This window comes from Morchella sextelata (genome assembly GCF_020137385.1).
Source record: "Morchella sextelata strain SCLS chromosome Unknown scls_19, whole genome shotgun sequence".
Classification (NCBI taxonomy): Eukaryota; Fungi; Ascomycota; class Pezizomycetes; order Pezizales; family Morchellaceae; genus Morchella; species Morchella sextelata.
The window spans coordinates 41,023-58,371 of NW_025408634.1; the positions used below are offsets into that span (position 1 = coordinate 41,023).

At 47.1% G+C, this 17,349-nt stretch overlaps 3 protein-coding genes across 3 annotated transcripts; all 3 read right to left on the reverse strand.

Moving 5' to 3' along the window:
• Nucleotides 1–448: 448 nt before the first annotated feature.
• Nucleotides 449–811, reverse strand: H6S33_004928 (uncharacterized protein; the record flags this gene model as incomplete). Its single annotated transcript, XM_044836388.1, has 2 exons — nt 449–522; nt 583–811. 2 exons carry the CDS (start codon nt 809–811, stop codon nt 449–451), a joined length of 303 nt encoding a protein of 100 aa, XP_044690141.1.
• A 376-nt stretch (nt 812–1,187) lies between these two features.
• On the reverse strand, nt 1,188–1,661 carry H6S33_004929 (uncharacterized protein; the record flags this gene model as incomplete). Its single annotated transcript, XM_044836399.1, has 1 exon — nt 1,188–1,661. The coding sequence occupies one exon, from the start codon at nt 1,659–1,661 to the stop codon at nt 1,188–1,190; it is 474 nt and encodes a 157-aa protein (XP_044690142.1).
• Nucleotides 1,662–9,820: 8,159 nt separating this feature from the next.
• On the reverse strand, nt 9,821–13,320 carry H6S33_004930 (uncharacterized protein; the record flags this gene model as incomplete). The annotated part of the gene is made up of 4 exons (XM_044836410.1): nt 9,821–10,054; nt 10,123–11,434; nt 11,478–11,782; nt 13,255–13,320. 4 exons carry the CDS (start codon nt 13,318–13,320, stop codon nt 9,821–9,823), a joined length of 1,917 nt encoding a protein of 638 aa, XP_044690143.1.
• Between the last annotated feature and the right edge of the window lie 4,029 nt (nt 13,321–17,349).

The window sequence follows — 17,349 nt, forward strand, 5'->3', positions numbered from 1 at the left end:
CAACTGTACGTCCATAGTATGCACGATTTATCCCTTTGTCTGTCAATTGCTGACCCCTATAACAGAGGGCGGAGGTTTGTATTGGAGATCTATTATCTGATAAGAAAGATAACGAGATCTGTTAGCAAAAACCACTAGCTAGCCTTTTCTTTTTCCTGGGCGTCAGCATTTTGGTGGCAGACGGAGGGATAACCCTTCCTTACAAGCACTTATGTCCACCAAATGAGACATCAGAGGCATATATACAGAACACGGCAAATGAGTCTTGATAGCCCTTTCCACACGATGGGGATGTACAACCAAGTTTGCAAAACATGTACAAAGAACAGTACAAAGAAGACGCAGTGCATTAGGATGACTACCCCATATCCCACGCCGCTCCACACCTCACCCGAACTACGGTGAAAGACCTCACCATCCCCCCAATCGAGAATATCTGGCCCTCAAACTACGGCCAACACGGATCCGCCGCGTTATTACAGCTATTCCTCGGCCCATAAGTACAGCAACGCCCAGTCGGTGCTACACATCGTCGTTCCCGTTAGCGCCCTCCCACAAAACTCGATCAAGGGGACGACTTACCGCACTCATATATCCATCCCCTGTAGTCAACACTAGGGTCACTACCCCCCTTGGTGACATACTTGCACCCCCAGCAGTACTGGCTCGGGTGGATGCCGGGAACGCACTCGCAGCCGTTTATGCTGCATTGCCGCTTCTCGAGGGGGCCCCCGAGGGGGGCGGGGGTAGCAACTGTAAGTTGCGCGAGCATGCAGAGGAAGTCAATGAGGAGGAGGTTTAGGAAGTGCATTGTTGGTCTTGGTGTGTATCTGTGTATTGTATGTCGCTGATTTTGAGATGAGAGCTCTCCTGATGGTAATGGTGGGAGAGAGCGGTGGGCGGACATTAAAGGTTTTAATATCCTTTGAGAGGAGCCGCAGAGGAGCCTTTGCTAAGACACGTGAAAGGGAGCCAACCATGGATCTCTGCTAGATGTGCTTTTTCTGCACCTTTTGATCGCCTATCATTTTTGCACATTTATGCACAAATGCACTGACACCTCGTATTGCACGTCAATTACCACTTACAAGAGCAATAGCAGGCTTTCAAGTCGGTGAAAGAGCAAAGCTAGCATGTGTTTCCAGAGGATCCAAAGCGCCACCTTTTCTAGCAAATAGCCACTAACGTCACGACGGAGATAATCTGGCGCTCGAGTACATACAAGCCTCCACCGGCGCGGAGAGCGCGCTGCTCCAGGGGCTATGGGGAGTGGAGGCGCTGCGCGGTGGCGTCGGCGCAAACACAGACGAGGCTTCGCGCCTGGGGATGTCACAGCCAGAGGCCGACGCAACGTGGACGGCGTACCGCTGCTGGGGGAAGGGAGGTGTGGCGGCGGGGGCGGCGGACGGATGTGGAGTCGGTGTTTTTGCTCGCGGAGGTACGGGTGAAGTTGTTTCGCGGAGTGAGTTATGGGCACTACATGCGGGATGCCGGGCAAAGGGGGGAGGAGACGGATGGTGCACGTGTGTTGCGCGCCGCGCCGGAGATGGTGTATGCGCTGACGCTTGGGGGGATGGGGGAGTATGTGGCGTTTCCCGGCGGTGGAGGTGAGGGCGGTGAGGGCGGTGCGAGCGGGCTGGGGGGCGGCGGGTTGGGGGCATTGGCGGCGGGGGAGCTGGGTGTACGAGGCCGGGGGGACGGTGGAGTGGGAACTGGGAGATAGTGAGGACGTGGGCGCATCGATATGTTCAGGTGCTGGTGGCGGTAATATGGTCTCCCTGATTCAATATTTCATTTCGAATGAAACAAACGTCTCTTCGCGAATTAACTCTGATCATGATACGAGAAACACTTGTAATTAGTGGGAGTGTATACAGGTTGCGGACTACGTTTTGAGGATCTATATATCGTTGTCGATCGAGTGCGTCCGGAGTGGAATGGAGACATTGGCTAATTATAATGGACTGTATGGGGGCTTGCGTTTTTCTTTTTCTTTTTGTGATGCGGATTATTTAACTAATTTGGTGACTTTGGGTTCAACGATCGATATCTGGGCTTTTAATTGCTCTGAGTACTTTTTCCATGTACTGCACTACGGTCTTCTCTCGCTTTGTCGTCTGGGCCAGGACAGGTCCATAGTATTCCTCTTCTTCTGTGATGTATGAAACCCCAGAAAACGCTCCTTCCAACGACCAACTCCGCTCTACAGACGTCAGGGCTCGGATTGTGTCTCGAGGTGCGTCATGTGTTATCACTCGGTGTACCGGTGTCACGTGCTTTCATAGGATATCACTCGATTCGTGAGAGAGTTATCTTTAGATATTGTTGTTCTCACCAGGGGTAGGGTTATTTAGCGCGAAAACATTAGGTAAAGCCGTTGGGCAATAAAGTGGTCGGTAAAGTCGTACAATTTCCCTGAGTTCGACATTACTGATAAGTTTCCCTACACTAAGTTAGTATACATAGAGAAACTACCTGTACTTTGCAAATGGCCTTCCATTCACAAGTATAATACACATTTGTGTGGTCGGGTGATGACGATTGTACTCATGATTCATTTACGTAGGCACTAGAGAATAGAGACAGCGATATGAGAGTAAGATAAATAAGGAAACAGAAACGAGTGCCATTTTTCTCCCCGCTAACTTGACCTTTTGACAGACAAAGCTCCCTGACAGACAACAGCTCCCTGACAGACAACAGCTCCCTGACAGACAACAGCTCCCTGACAGACAGGAATAAATCTGCTACAAAAGAAAGATATAAACCCCCATCCACATCAAAACCCCAGTACTGTGGCTAAAAGGCCGCATATCCTTAATAAACCCAACAATCAATCAATCGGTCACTGAGTCTCCTAGCCCACCGCTTCCCACTACCCACTAGGTACCAGGTCCACATGGACTCGCCCGGCCCCCCGCGCAACTATCCCTCGGGCCATAACTACAGCAGCCCCCACCCGAATCTTCCTTCCTGTTAGCACGCACCTACAAAACGCAAGCAAGGGGAGAACTTACTGCACTCGAATACCCAACCCGTGTAGTCACCTGAACCACTACCTGGGCTTAAAACCTGGCTGCAGGCCCAGCAGTACTGGCCTTGCCGCGTGCCCTCTGCGCATCTGCAGCCGTTTGAGCTCGGGCAACGGACAGATTGGGCACTGATTAGGTGCGCGAAGATGAGAATGAGAGCGATGGGGAGGAGGGTCACGAGACGCATGGTATAAGTTGTGTATTGTTTATGAGTATGTTGCTACTGCTGGGAATGGGTTGAGAGAGAGGGTGGGAGGAATGATAAGCAGGCGATGGCAGGTTTTATACGTGTAGAGGTGGGGGATCTTTCCTTTGGGCGTGGAGGTTGGCTCTGGGAGGCAGGGGGGTGGGGGGTGGGGGGTGCGTCACTGGGCTCCTGTATGCGTGGTCCGGGCGGGCGAGTAAAAATCGTAACTGTTTTGACCAATTCGTATTAAGTTGTCCTATCCATCAGGACTGATGGGTCGGATGCCTTATCCAACAGGAATCTGATATATCGGATCAAGCCAAAATAACGCCCGATTCATACGGTATCCAGACTACCAATTATCACGACAAATGGTAAGCAATAGCATTGGCTATAGGAAAATGACAAGTACATTACCGCCCGCATAGATATATTGCTATAAACCAAATTTCAGCCCTAGTCAGAAGCTAGTTTAATAAAGGCCTTGTAGAATATCAAATCCCTCTCTTCTGGCCTTTTTAAGTATAATCTGTTGATTCAATAAGACTTAAAAGAGGAGTTTTATTTTTCTAAAATGTATATCAGACTAACCTTTGACTATGCCATTTTTACAGCTGAAATTGGGCTCATAGAAATATTCACTTGGGCGGTACACTGTTTATACAGAGTCTATAACTGCCAATTAAGGGTGCAGCAATTATGAACATGTGACATAGCGCTGAGTTCCTTTTTCACAACCCTTCATGATTAATATCATTAGAACTACAGCAACTTACTCAAACTTGGAAGTAATGAATCGATTCGCTATGCCTATGGGGCGGTGAAGCATGTTGGTCACTCAGTCGTGGTGGGGTCATGAGTGGGGTGGGGCAGTAAACCTCGACCAGCAATGATTTATGGTCGCTGCTGGCTGGAGGTCAAAGTACCTATGGGCGGGGTAATTATTTATGTCTAGTACGATACTACAGTTGTATTCCGCATAGGGCGCCCTATTGGTACCTCCTGATGGATAGGGCGCTCTGATGACTCGGTCACAACACCAGACCTGCTCCCATAAGTCGATATTTTGAAGTCGTTGGTAATGTCTTCGTATAGTGTAAGATCATCAGTCCATGTGTTCTGCAGAACAAGTGCATCAGTCAATGTGTTAGTGGTGGAATATTATCAGGAAATACAGATTAATATCACAGCCCGACGGCTTTACAATAAGCCTTACATATCATGATTTGATTGATGCATTTGCGTGCACCGTCACTACAGGAAACATTTTGCACTTGTGGAGTTCCGTTTCTCATATTCCGTCTCCTCACAGGGCAGCCGGCTGCTCCGCTTCTCTACGGGCAGTCGCAATGCGGCAATGACTGCCACATAGTATAGAAATTGCATCATAATACTGTACTAGGCAATTGGAAGGTAAAAATTTAGTTCCCATGATATTCAGCCCTTAGAGGCAAAGGGGGATCTGGTTCTTCTGCTTATGAAAGGGAATTTACAATGGGACATGTATCTTGACGATATACTCCACAGCTCTATTGCAACCCATAGTCTATTGGCGAGTGCAATCTCTGAATTTCAATTCTGAGCTCTTGGCAGTAAGGGGTGCGCAGGTGTAGTGTCTTAAGCACTGTTAATATTCACCCACCCGTTGAATTCCTTGTCGTACGCTGGAGTGCTGGATCGGCATATTAAACAGCGAGTGAACATGGGCAGCGCTCATCACAGCACATGCAGCCCCTTTCCACTGCCAAGAATCCAAAATTGCTGTTCGGGATTTGGTGGCCAAGGCCCTAATACGGCATTAATTCGCCTCAGCTTGCTCTTACACAGGACGCTGGAACTCCTCTATTTGGTGTTTTGCCTTGAAAACACCCCTCATGCTCGTTGAAAAGCGCAATTCCGACATCTTAGTGAGCGTCCGTAGCCGCAGACACGAATCAATGCGGTCGTTCATGATCACTTACCCCGCAAGAAAACAAGAAACAAGTCACTACTTGACATCCTCTTCTATTCCCCGGCTAGCTGATAATTTACATTTTAAAAAGGGCATTGTTCGTATTCACCGTCGATCACACACATAATGAATTAAGGGCCCGCTTGCTGCGAGTCGAAATGGAGTTACGGGAGGTAGATTTGTATGGCAACGACACAACTCCGTTTCATTTTCTTCGAAACTCCGTTTTCCCAAAAAAGCTTGCGTTCGGTCAACCAATTTTGTAACTCCGTTAGGGCCTTGAAACGGGGTTTTTGAAAAGTAGTTAAGACCTACTTTTCGCTGTTGCAGTTATCACAAGCCTAACCACACCAAAAAATCCAGCTTAACCAAAATCTGAAGCGGTGTTTGGCAGGCCAAACATACCCAAACTCCGTTTGGAAACATCTCCGTTTATACACCACTAACGGGAGCAGTTACGAAACGGAGTTTCGATTCCTCTTCAACAGCTAAAAATATTCACTGCGGATCCGTTGTCACACGCCGGTCCAAAGGCTTTTCCATTGACTAATGGGGAACGAATGGACGATTAAGGTCTGCGATCTTGATCTCATGGATCTAATTGCCTCTGGTGTCCAAAGCCACATTAAGACACAGAAACATGTCGCGGTCCAACAAAAAGCGTATGCGCCGGCAAGCATGGTTGCTATTGCATCCATACTAAATAATGGGCTTGGTGGGTTTGTGCATTTTATGCAATAGCAGTCCGTTTTACAAACGTCGTCATCACCAATCAGATATCAATGAATTGCCCTTCGAATTCCATGCAGGAGCGGATGGGTTGGTTGGTGATCGACAGTGGAGCTACATACCAGTAGAGCGTCGATTTTCAGGGGATTGGCGTGGAGTACCGTGTAGCGCTTTGCTGTTCGGGCTAGGGATCAGAGTAATGTGCACTATCCCCTAATTCGTCGTGTACCACTCGCTAAAATATTTTATAACCACAGTTCAGAGGATTTTCCGGGCCGCCGAGATCGAGACTTTGTGGCGAGTAATCTGGGGTATCCTTGAGTGAGGGCAGGGGTGAGTGGAGAGGCAGGAGTGACGTCGCAATTGTTTTATGTAGAAGCACATCAATGTGAAGGTTACACTGGGTCTAGCAAGTGATGTAGGCAAACCTTTGTACATAAGGCAAATGGGACGTACTAGAGCGCATATCCCAATCTGAGATGTGCGATTGGAAGGTTTAATAGTGCGGTAAGAGGATGTCGTCCGCCTTAGGAACCGCTCAGACTATCATTTGCATGACTAGATAAATGTACAAACCGTGAGGCTTGATTTGGACAAGGGTAGACTTTGGTGCTACCTCGTGTTTGTGTCTACCTAACATAAACCCCAACTGAGGTTCAGGGAAACTCTTGGAAGTAATATGTAGAACCCGGCCCTTTGGAAATCCTATAGCGATGCCGACATGTACAGCGACGCTCCTCTGCCACCGGAAAAGATGCGTCATTATAATTAATATCCATCATTAAAATACGTCATTAAAATGCATCATTAAATGCATCATAGGGTCTAACAGTGGTGATTTTATATAACCTAACGATGAATGTACAATGTATCTCGTAATTCATCAATAATACGTCACGACCCCCTTTTGCCAAGGCTCCACATATTTTGAGTGAGGATTGCTAAGACTATAAGTGACCTGACGAATTTGACTAATTTACTCGTATATCCTAGAAGAAGGAAGTGACCGAATGTCATGGGCTGTTATTATAGAAGGGAACACAGCTGAAAAGTAATTCGAAATTCTCCAGGTGTAGAATCACTAGGGATCATGATTGCTAGAATGAAAGGTATGAGTCGAACCTCCTAGTGACGACTTTCCTGACGATGATCCTGATGCTTTTCCTGATTTCTGACCCGTAACACGTTCCTATATTCCTTTCGCAGACTGTTAGCATCACCACTCGGCTTCTATGGCAGTCGTTAGTGTGTGCGGGGAATTATCTTGAGTAACGCAACCAGTAAAGTTGCCGGCAAGACAACGCTTTGAGAATCTCAGAGAGTCTCGGCAGCTAAATGAATCAAGTGATGCACATACATCCCCATTTTTGTAAGAGTAATGTATCGGGCGATTCATTTATTGCGCTGGTAGAATGCCATTTGGTGGGCAGTGAGAATTCGCGGGTAGATAATACGTAGACTGGAAACTCCAGCTTACTCCTGCGTATAGATGGCGGGTTAGGCTTTATTGCAGATCAGGTAAACTCCTGAATTCGTCGGACGTGCATCATGGGTTATCACTCGGGTTCTTAAAAGGTCACCCTGTGCAAAATATTGACCGTAGCAGCGGAATAAATTCTTATGATGTCTGATAATTGTACAGGAGGTAATTTAGTAGCCCTTATATAACAATAATTTCCTTGGCAAAAAAACTAGGTATTTTTGAGCCTTGGGTGTACAATACATGAACTGTTGAGATCGGTATTCTATTTGTCGACTTCTCTGACAATGGTTCCCTAGCGGGGTATGCACGCTACCTTAACATGAAAGTGGCTGACAAAGACAATATTTTACGCCGTCGGCTTAGTGATTCACTCCAACGCAACCGAACAACCCAAAGGATTACACGAACGAATAGTTTTAGCAAATACACGTGTAACACTTCTAAGGCCGGAAGATGCAGGTTCCGACCCAATAGGTAAATGCCTAGAATAGTATATACGGGGGTTGTAACGCTGAAGGCTTGGTTAAATTTCCTACTTTTAGCGTTAGATATATTTCTTCATATGCTTTCAAGAGTGAATATTTTTGTTCTCACGCTGAAAGAGCTTGACGTAGAATTCATATACACACAATAACTCACTGTTTTAAAAGAGCTATCATCGGCAGATTAAGGTATAATTTTCTGAATACCGTGACTGGGTATGTACCCCGAAAATGAGAAATAGATATATGACGACAATGAAGATGGCATCCCGCCCTGCACCTGGATAGTAATATAAGGATAAGGCAGGTATTGTGGCAATTTGTCGTCTGTTGAAACACCTGATAGCACTAATGGCACATCTGGCCACAAGCACTGTGGCCGAAGCAACATTTTATTCTGACACTTTTATTTGTGAGAAGAGGGACCTCCTGACGCTGATACAATCCTGGACAAGGCATAAGATCTCTGACAAAGAAAGGTTTTGAGACTAACCTTGCTGTGAGTTTTTGCTTTCTTTTCCCTGCTTCAAACCGAATTAGAGTGAACAACCGATCGAATCCTTACCTGATGTGTACTGAGGATGTACGAGAGAGAATGAAGGAGAAAGGCCTGGTCATGCACCCATAGATATAAAATACTAACAGTTTTCCCCCAATTCTGACTGCTGACAAAGGAACTATGGGACACGAGAAATATCGGATAGATCCCCACTGACACTGACAAAAGACCCGAAAGTGCAAGACAATTTGAGGTCGCTGACAACTGAGGTCTTGATCACAATACCCGTGACAGTATAAAAGGTTGCCTCTGGTTGTTAGTGAAGTCTGCGCGCCCCCCGCCTTCATTCTGCCCGTGCATCGAGGGAAAGACAATCCGTAACCTCGGTGAGAGATACCTGCTAACAACCAGACTTGATAATTTAAGCATGGCAGGCCACCTTGACTAGTCTGAGTGCAACGATGGTGTCTCAGCTGTACTAATCCTATATCCACAGTGAAATTTCGATCTGACAAAATAGGCGAGTGATATCTCATGTCTCGGGAGCCTCAGCTCATTGTGTTTTAGGCGAAGTAAGGCACGGTGCGATATGCTCCTACGGATAGATATATCATGCAATAGCTACCACATGAGGATATATCGATCCATAGTTCAATTGTGTAACGGGGGTCTCTTCTAAGAGAAATAGAATAGGATAGAATAGAGACGGCCGTGCAAGATAGACAATCAGGTTGCAGATTATTCAAAGATACTATCGCTAGAACTCAATAATCTTTAAGGGCTCTGCTATCGATAAGTTCTTGGTTTTTCTTTCTGATGAAGACTGGAGAGAATAGGACTGAAGGGCGAGAATGAACCTGAGTACTTATACTCCGAAGGCCTCTATTCTCTGCTCCTAGCTCCTTACTAAGTTCCGGTGAAGCCTTTCCTCGGTGCCGGAAACAATACCACCGCTACCCCACTTTTCTTTAAGCGTCAGCAGGTGTTTCCGATACCCAAGGCAACCACCCTTAGTCAAAGCCTTTGTAACACCTGCAGCCTTTGTTGCCACACAACTGGGGCCTGCATGAATGAGCTACCACTCAGGTGTAAGCTTAATCGTTGCTGTAGAGCCTTCGCTTATTGTAGACTTCCCTAGCATAGTCCTACCCCTTCGGTGGACATACAATGCTTAGAGGATACAGAGGATCACCGGGCAATCAGAGCTTCACTCTGGCCAGTCTTCTAGTCACTGGCGAGGCATAGACTCGTCAGTCATTGCTCCCATGAATAGATCCTCTTCCTAGCGCCCGGAATGTAGTTACTCTAATAGCTGGTAGCTAACCACACTGCCGGTACTTGCATATCACCGTGCAACTGGCTTCTAACAATAACTCTCAGCATGTAACCGGGCCATGTATGTACTCATACACCCGACAGTTGAAATGGCTCCGTTACAGACCCAAACAGACACTTTTTCACCAGAGGATTTCATTGTCTGAGTCTTGCTCAGGCTGAAAGACAAAATCTTCTGTAACCTCCGGGAGTACAACAAGTGGATCTTCTGCTACAACAGCAGCCACTTTAGCTTTCTTCTTAGAGTTGGACTTGCCATTCCCTCTTTTCCGCTTTTGTACTCTCACTGCTGCCACTCTGACAACAGTAGGTTCCTTGGACCAACAATCCGTCCATCTGTGTCTGGAATTGCCGCACTATTGCACAAGTCAGTCTATGTACTCTACCAATAGGGAGTACCGAAAGGTCATAGCTTCAAGCATACTTCTGCTTTCCTTCTTTCTTCTAGAATATCCCGCGGGATACTCTTCAGTTCCACCTCTTTGTCTTTAAGTCTGGAGGCCTTCTGAGGTCCGGAGGACCTTGCAGCTTCTCTCTTCCTCTTGGGCTGCCAGTCTTTCTCAGCTGGAGGATCCTTTTTGGTCCGAGGGGGCGCTTTTTCGGCTGCCAGCCCTTGATACCTCTCATGTGTATGCCCTAACTCTCTTAGAGCAGCTATCCGTTCCATCAAAGACTTTGGCTTGGGGGTAAAGAGAGCCCAACTCATGCCTAGGTCTGCAAGGAGGGAATTGTGGATCTTATCATCCACCAACTGACCCTCATAGCCAGTCTTCCACATTAGCTGAATAATAGTATTCAAGAAGAGGTCTATTCCTCCTCGAGCAGTGTGGGTAAGGGCATTCCATTGGGCTACAGCATCATCTCTATAGATGGCTTCACCGAAGGCTGCTCTAAAAGCATACACAAAGGAATCCCAGTGCTTCCATCTCTCATTTAACTTCACCGGCATCCCAGCAAGGCGATTGGCGGAGGTTTGATCAATTGAATTGTGGTATGCCTCATACCATCGGATCGCTGCTTCTCCTTCCATCAAGTTGCCTGCATAACGAATCTTAACCTCCTCAGAGGTAAAGGATAGGCTCTCAATGGAGAACACATTCTCACATTGCCGGATAAAGGTCTCCACTTGCTCCGCTTTGCCTTGGAACTTGGAGGGAGGTGGTGCTTTTGGTTCTCGGGCCCTGCTAGGTCCAGAAGGGGGAGAGGTAGCCGGAGGTCGGTACTGTTGGAACATCTTAGCCAACAGATCCTTCTGTTGCTTCTCCAACTTCTTCTTGAGGTATCTCTGCCAGCCTCTTCTATCACCATCTTCTGGTTCCGAGTCTGAACTGTCAGAACTGCCTGGATACCCTGGAGCGGGAGCGCGGGCCGTGGGAGGTGGAGGGTTCTGAATTCCACCGCTTCCACCCTGTGCATTAGCTGGAGAGGGAGCGGCGGGTGCAGCAGGAGGGACCACAGGTGCTACTGGTGCCAGGTTACTGGCCAATGGTGAGGTTGCTGCTGCATGAGCGGCTCCAAACATGGCGACCTTTTGTGGGTTTCTGGCTGATGGACTAGGAGGTCCTGAGCCTCCACCTGAGTAGAGTTCTCCCTCGTAAACAAATGATCGATGGACTCCTTCAAGGAGTGGGTGTACTCCACTAGGGTGGTTGGGTGGTAAGGAAGAGGCTCCCACCGCTGGCTGTACAATAGGGATAACTCTCCTAGTGGATCGGACCGGAAATGCCGCGAAGGGACTATTCCATGGCATCATCGTCCAGCTCATCCCTTTCTGCATACCTCCGGAGTTCTTCCTGGACAGAGTTCACTTCCATCTTCATGTACTCAAGTGCCTCTCTCATAAGGGCATTCTGTGCTTCCTGGCACTCTTGTACAATGAGGAGGGCCTGACTGCCCCGGGTCAACTGATTTTGCAGGCTGTGCTGGAGGTAGGTCTGGAGCTCTGTGAAGAACTGTTGAAGGGAAACCTCGTCTGTATCTTGCCAGACAGGCTCACAACCGGGGATGTAGGTCTGTAGAGTGGTCCTGGGCTTCTTGACAAGCTGTGTCTGCCCACTGGCATCAAGCTGGAGGGGCACCGGCTGCTATTCAATCTGGAGGGGCATATCTGGAGTCGGGAGGGTGGACATTTTGTGTAGAGGAAGAATAATCTGAAGGTGACTTGAGCCTTAAAGATTATCTGTAACGGGGGTCTCTTCTAAGAGAAATAGAATAGGATAGAATAGAGACGGCCGTGCAAGATAGACAATCAGGTTGCAGATTATTCAAAGATACTATCGCTAGAACTCAATAATCTTTAAGGGCTCTGCTACCGATAAGAACTTGATTTTCTTTCTGATCAAGACTCGAGAGAAAGGACTGAAGGGCGAGAATGAACCTGAGTACTTATACTCCGAAGGCGTCTATTCTCTGCTCCTAACTCCTTACTAAGTTCCGGTGAAGCCTTTCCTCGGTGCCGGAAACAATACCACCGCTACCCCGCTTTTTCTCTAAGCGTCAGCAGGTGTTTCCGATACCCAAGGCAACCACCCTTAGCCAAAGCCTTTGTAACACCTGCAGCCTTGGTTGCCACACAACTGGGGCCTGCATAAATGAGCTGCTGCTCAGGTGTAAGCTTAATTATTGCTGTAGAGCTTTCGCTTATTGTAGACTTCCCGGGCATAGTCCCTGCCACTATTGGCGGTCCTGTAATGCTCAGAGGATACAGAGGATCGCCGGGCAATCAGAGCTTCACTCTGGCCGGCCTTCTAGTCACTGGCGAGGCATAGACTCGTCAGTCATTGCTCCCATGAATAGATCCCCTTCCCAGTGCCCAGAATATAGTTACTCTAACAGCTGGTAGCTAACCACACTGCCGGTACTTGCATATCACTGTGCAACTGGCTTCTAACAATAACTCTCAGCATGTAACCGGGTCCTGTGTGTACTCATACACCAGACAGTTGAAATGGCTCCGTTACAAATAGCTCTGAATTCAAGATATGCGGGGAAGGTAGCAACATACTACAAACTTGTCACGGGATGCGGGAGGCATTAAGTTTTTAAAATGCACTTGCGTTACCATCCACCAAGACCTGCATTTGTATCCTGCTACACATGATTCCCCCACATTCCCGATTTGACTTTGTATAGTAACCGAGTGATGTCTCCTGATTCGGGTAAAATCATTGCACCACGGGGAACTACATTTGGACAGAGACAGATTACGAGATGGAAGGGCGGCCTTGTAACTCACGAGACTTTCATGTTTCGTGCCTAATATTTGGGCTTCGAGCGGATAATGAGCTAGGATGAGCAATCTCGCGTCAGATCAGGTGCATCTAGGTTAATATACTCGTGGGGATATAACCTCAGTAGAAAGATTACGATGTGATACTGCAATGAAATGAACTGATAGGTGCCTCAACGATCCCTACAGTCTATGATATATATTCTCGCTGCACGTCTTCGTATTAGTGGAGAATCACTGCATAACTACAGATATAATCTGATACTATGACTGAGTGAATGAGGAGTAGAAACTATGGAGAATAAGTGACTCCTTGCTTTGGCGGACCCATGTGTAGTACCCAGTTTCAAAAAGAATGGCTGCGGAGAAGTGCGTATGGCCAGGGGACTTCATGTTAGAATCATGATATAGCTTTACCACTGTATAACCACACATGACCTCGAGCTTAAAGACCATCGTAATGCTAGTATTCGAAGATATCATATGGATCATGGTACAATATTTTACTTTTCTTTTAATTCATTAATATAATTGTATGCAGACCGTAATCTATAACAATATCGCACTACCCCATGACTTCCCGATCACTTCCTCAGCCTATCATGGTACGTGATATATATATTATAGAAAATATCTTAAGTCCAAAAGGAAATCAGGTTAAGTTTTGCACTCGCTAGAAAGTCAAATGTGATAATTGAGGAATAACAATAACAATCGACTTTCTCTCCAGTAGCAGGGGTAGAATATCTTGAAATGTCATGGTTTAAGGAATATACAGTATAGCGCATTTCTCTCCGTCGCTTACAACTACTTATTCGAATCGGGATCCTTTTTTCATGTTGCAGTCAATCCCCAGTTAGTTCACTTCTAGGATACCTCGCCTTCCCTTTGATATCATCTTATTCTACATCGGATGGACTGGCAAAAGATTACAATGTGAGGGATGGTCAAGATTCAGAAATTGTTATGACCGCCAGCCATTGCAACTTGCAAATAATATATCTAAAGACTCCATAAAACTAATTCTTAGAATATGCAATGTTTCATTACCGATTACAAACTCCAATAGCCGTGTGACGACAACAAGGGTTGTTGCAGAACAGTACATCGGTTTGGTTCACCATATCGAGACACCTCCAAGCTAAATTTTCACTCTCAAAGTACACTTCCCTTATGACCTGACAGACAAGATCGGGGCTGTAAGACATTCTCTATTTGAGCCTCCATCATTTTAGTATATACATGTAGTTATCATCGTACACATATCAACAAAGCTTATATTTCGCATTACATATGGGTTCTAATATTCAGATCTCCATAAGAGGGGATGGAAATAGGTTCCCCGCATGGGTTTGACTTCAGGGAGCGGTAGATCTACCGAATGTATTGAGCGATCAACAGTTATGTATGTATATACAAATAGTAGTTCCTTTATGATAATGTCAGCTTTATACACCTCCGTATCTTTCCATTGAAAGTGAAAGTTTTAACATCACTTATTTAGTAGAACATCTCCGTAACTAGTCACACATCGTCCTTATATCAAGAGACATTGTATCTATAGAGCCTTACCTTTCCCAATTCGGCTATATTTCAGCTGAGAAACAGCCTCGAGGAAGAAAGGTGTACATGTGCGTGACGCGGGTACGGCTGAGGATTGATTATGGATCATCATCCACCTCATGCGTCCCGAATTCGTGTCTACGATCTGCCTAACTTTCACCAACCCCGATATATCCACAAAATTGGGCAAGCACCGCCGTCACTAAAGATTGAGCGTGATAGTTATTTGACCTGACCTGTCCCTCCCTCTTCTTCCTTTACTCCTACCCATCTTCATTTTCATCTAAGTCTTTGCCGTCATAGATTATCACTCGGCTTATATTATCTATCATGCTGCTGATAACTCTTAACCCCGACCTTCGGCCCAGGGTTGGATGCAATAAGGAGCTCCGGACCTCAGTAGCGCATCGCTCAGTTATGGACGTACATGGGCTAGCTTGTCCATTAAGTAAAGGCATTATGCACAGAATGAGATTGACCTATATATAACCCCTCGGGGTAATTAAACTCTCGTGATCAAATCGATGAAACGCACCAGCCTGTACGGCTTCCAATTATCGATTCCTTTTCGAAATTCCACCATGTTGTTGCTGCGCCGAATGAATCAATAGTCCCTACTTATTTTGTTCATGTCGACCGTGCACGTGACACGAGTGATCTATCGTGATTAGGCAAATACCAAAAGCCGACCGACACAAGCCCCAAGTCAGGATACAATAGCGCTGAACATCGAGGACGCAGGAGAAAAGATGTCAATCTAAGAATACCTAAGCTAGACTAGCACCCCCGATCGGAGGAGATGCATGTACCGGCCGGCCGCGGACGCAGTTATTGAAAGAATCCTCATGAGTTCTATTAACTCTCTGGAATACATCAGTCAAGCATACATATCTATAGCTCACATTCTCACCCATGACAAGTCCCCCAATTCGCGATATCCATCATCCCTAAATCCTTAGTGATCAATTTTGCCAGGGTTAGGGTTCATGTCCTTAGTGCTTATGATCTGTCAAACCTCCCTGGACAACCACTTTTGTAGCTCCACGGAGCTAGTTAGTATATATATATATATACGCTATCAGGTCTGCAGTGGCCGTAGCTATACGAGCTGTCCGGGCGTCCATAACCTACCCCTCTCCATTAGCTGGTGATCAATATCACCCGCAGGGCAATACCAGTTAACATCCCCGCCGCCGAGCTATCACAGGCCATTAAACATCAACGTCACCATAGTCTCAACTCCTTAATTCCAGTTACGATCTCTTTCTTACCCACCATGAATAAGCCTTCAGGCCGATGCGCGACATGTCGAAACCTCATTCGTTCCGCTGTAAATAATATCGACTCGACTCACCTCCACACCTGCGCAACTAGCTAGGGGGCAGACTTGTAAAAGCCCCGAGTATGCTCGCAAGACCGCTAGCTAGTCTAGTAGCCGCAGATAATATCTCCCAGAAAGGTCTTATCCTATGCCACTACGGATACTCAGTGTTATGGTTAAATCTTCCCACATTCTCGATATACAAATAATATTATAACATTTAAACTGAGGCTTTAAAAGTGGGAGCGAGAAGAAGCCTTCGAAGCTAAAAAGGTCGGTGTCCATATCGGAGCCCGGCGAGCTAGTGTGGGAGCGGAGAGTGGAGGCGGATGTTGGCGGGAGCTGGAGGCATCACAAACGTCAGTGAACAGATGTAGCAGACCATTGACAGTTATCGATTACCTCCGTGGCCGGGAGCTATGATATACCAGCTCCAATTGGTACCTCAATTATAATGAACTCAACCCACAATCCCAATATCCCACCCGGAAAGAAAACAGCACCATTTCCTATCGAGCCCGCTCCCGCTGTCCATACCCATTCCGGCAGAGCAGAACGCAAATACTAACTTGGAGGTCACTATCTCTTCCCTATCGACTCGACGTTGCGGGTATGGACAGCCACTCTGCAAAAGTGTTCGTGATTCCGATTTCGGAGTGAGACATTTCTCTATATATGTAACTCTGGCGGACCATTAAAAAAAACCCCATCCCAGTGACCAATGGAGCCCGGAATCAATGAACAATAAAATCAATGACCCATCTTCTTTTATATATAGTCACGAACTATATTATATTTTTCGTTGTTTTGAATCTCTACATGAATAACATTAACGTCATGGGCCATGCGCCACACTGCGCACTAACATTAAAACTAAACCACGAACACTTTTGCTGGGTGGCTGTATATACAAGATGACCACTAGCTGGCTGGGTGTCCTCCGCGCGCACAATATGTATATACATCCGACAAACTTAAACACCTCCGGCAATGCCACGCGCATACAATACCGCCGGAGGCATTTATATTGGCGCCTCACTGCGTGCCGAGATACTCGCCGTCGCTGGCGCGTACTCGGAGCGGAGAGTATGAGGGCCGGAGGGAAGCCCCGCGCCCGCAGCCGTGCACGTGCCGACCCCAGCAACCCCTCCGAAACCGCATCCTCCACCCCCGCCGAGCGAGTGGAGGCCGTCTATCAATAGCCCCTCAGCTCGTATCGCATCCTCAATCAACCGCACGGACACAGCACCGCGCCTACTCTACTCTGCACACAGGGAGACCCCGGCCACGCATCCGATCCGAAGCGATCCTCGCAACGTGGGTTGGCTGGTGCCTTAATATACCGATAGATACAGCAGCTCAAGCTTTTCAGCTCAGCTGGTAAAGTTCAGTGATCCCATCTGGTAAGCTATACACTGCTGTCGCATTTAATTTAGCCGGTGGGTTTATTGGATTGGGGGGCGCTGCTCGGTTTCCTGTTCCTGGGCTGTGCAGGGTTCAGTGATGCAGGTACGGGGTCCGTCTTGGTGGTTGTGCTG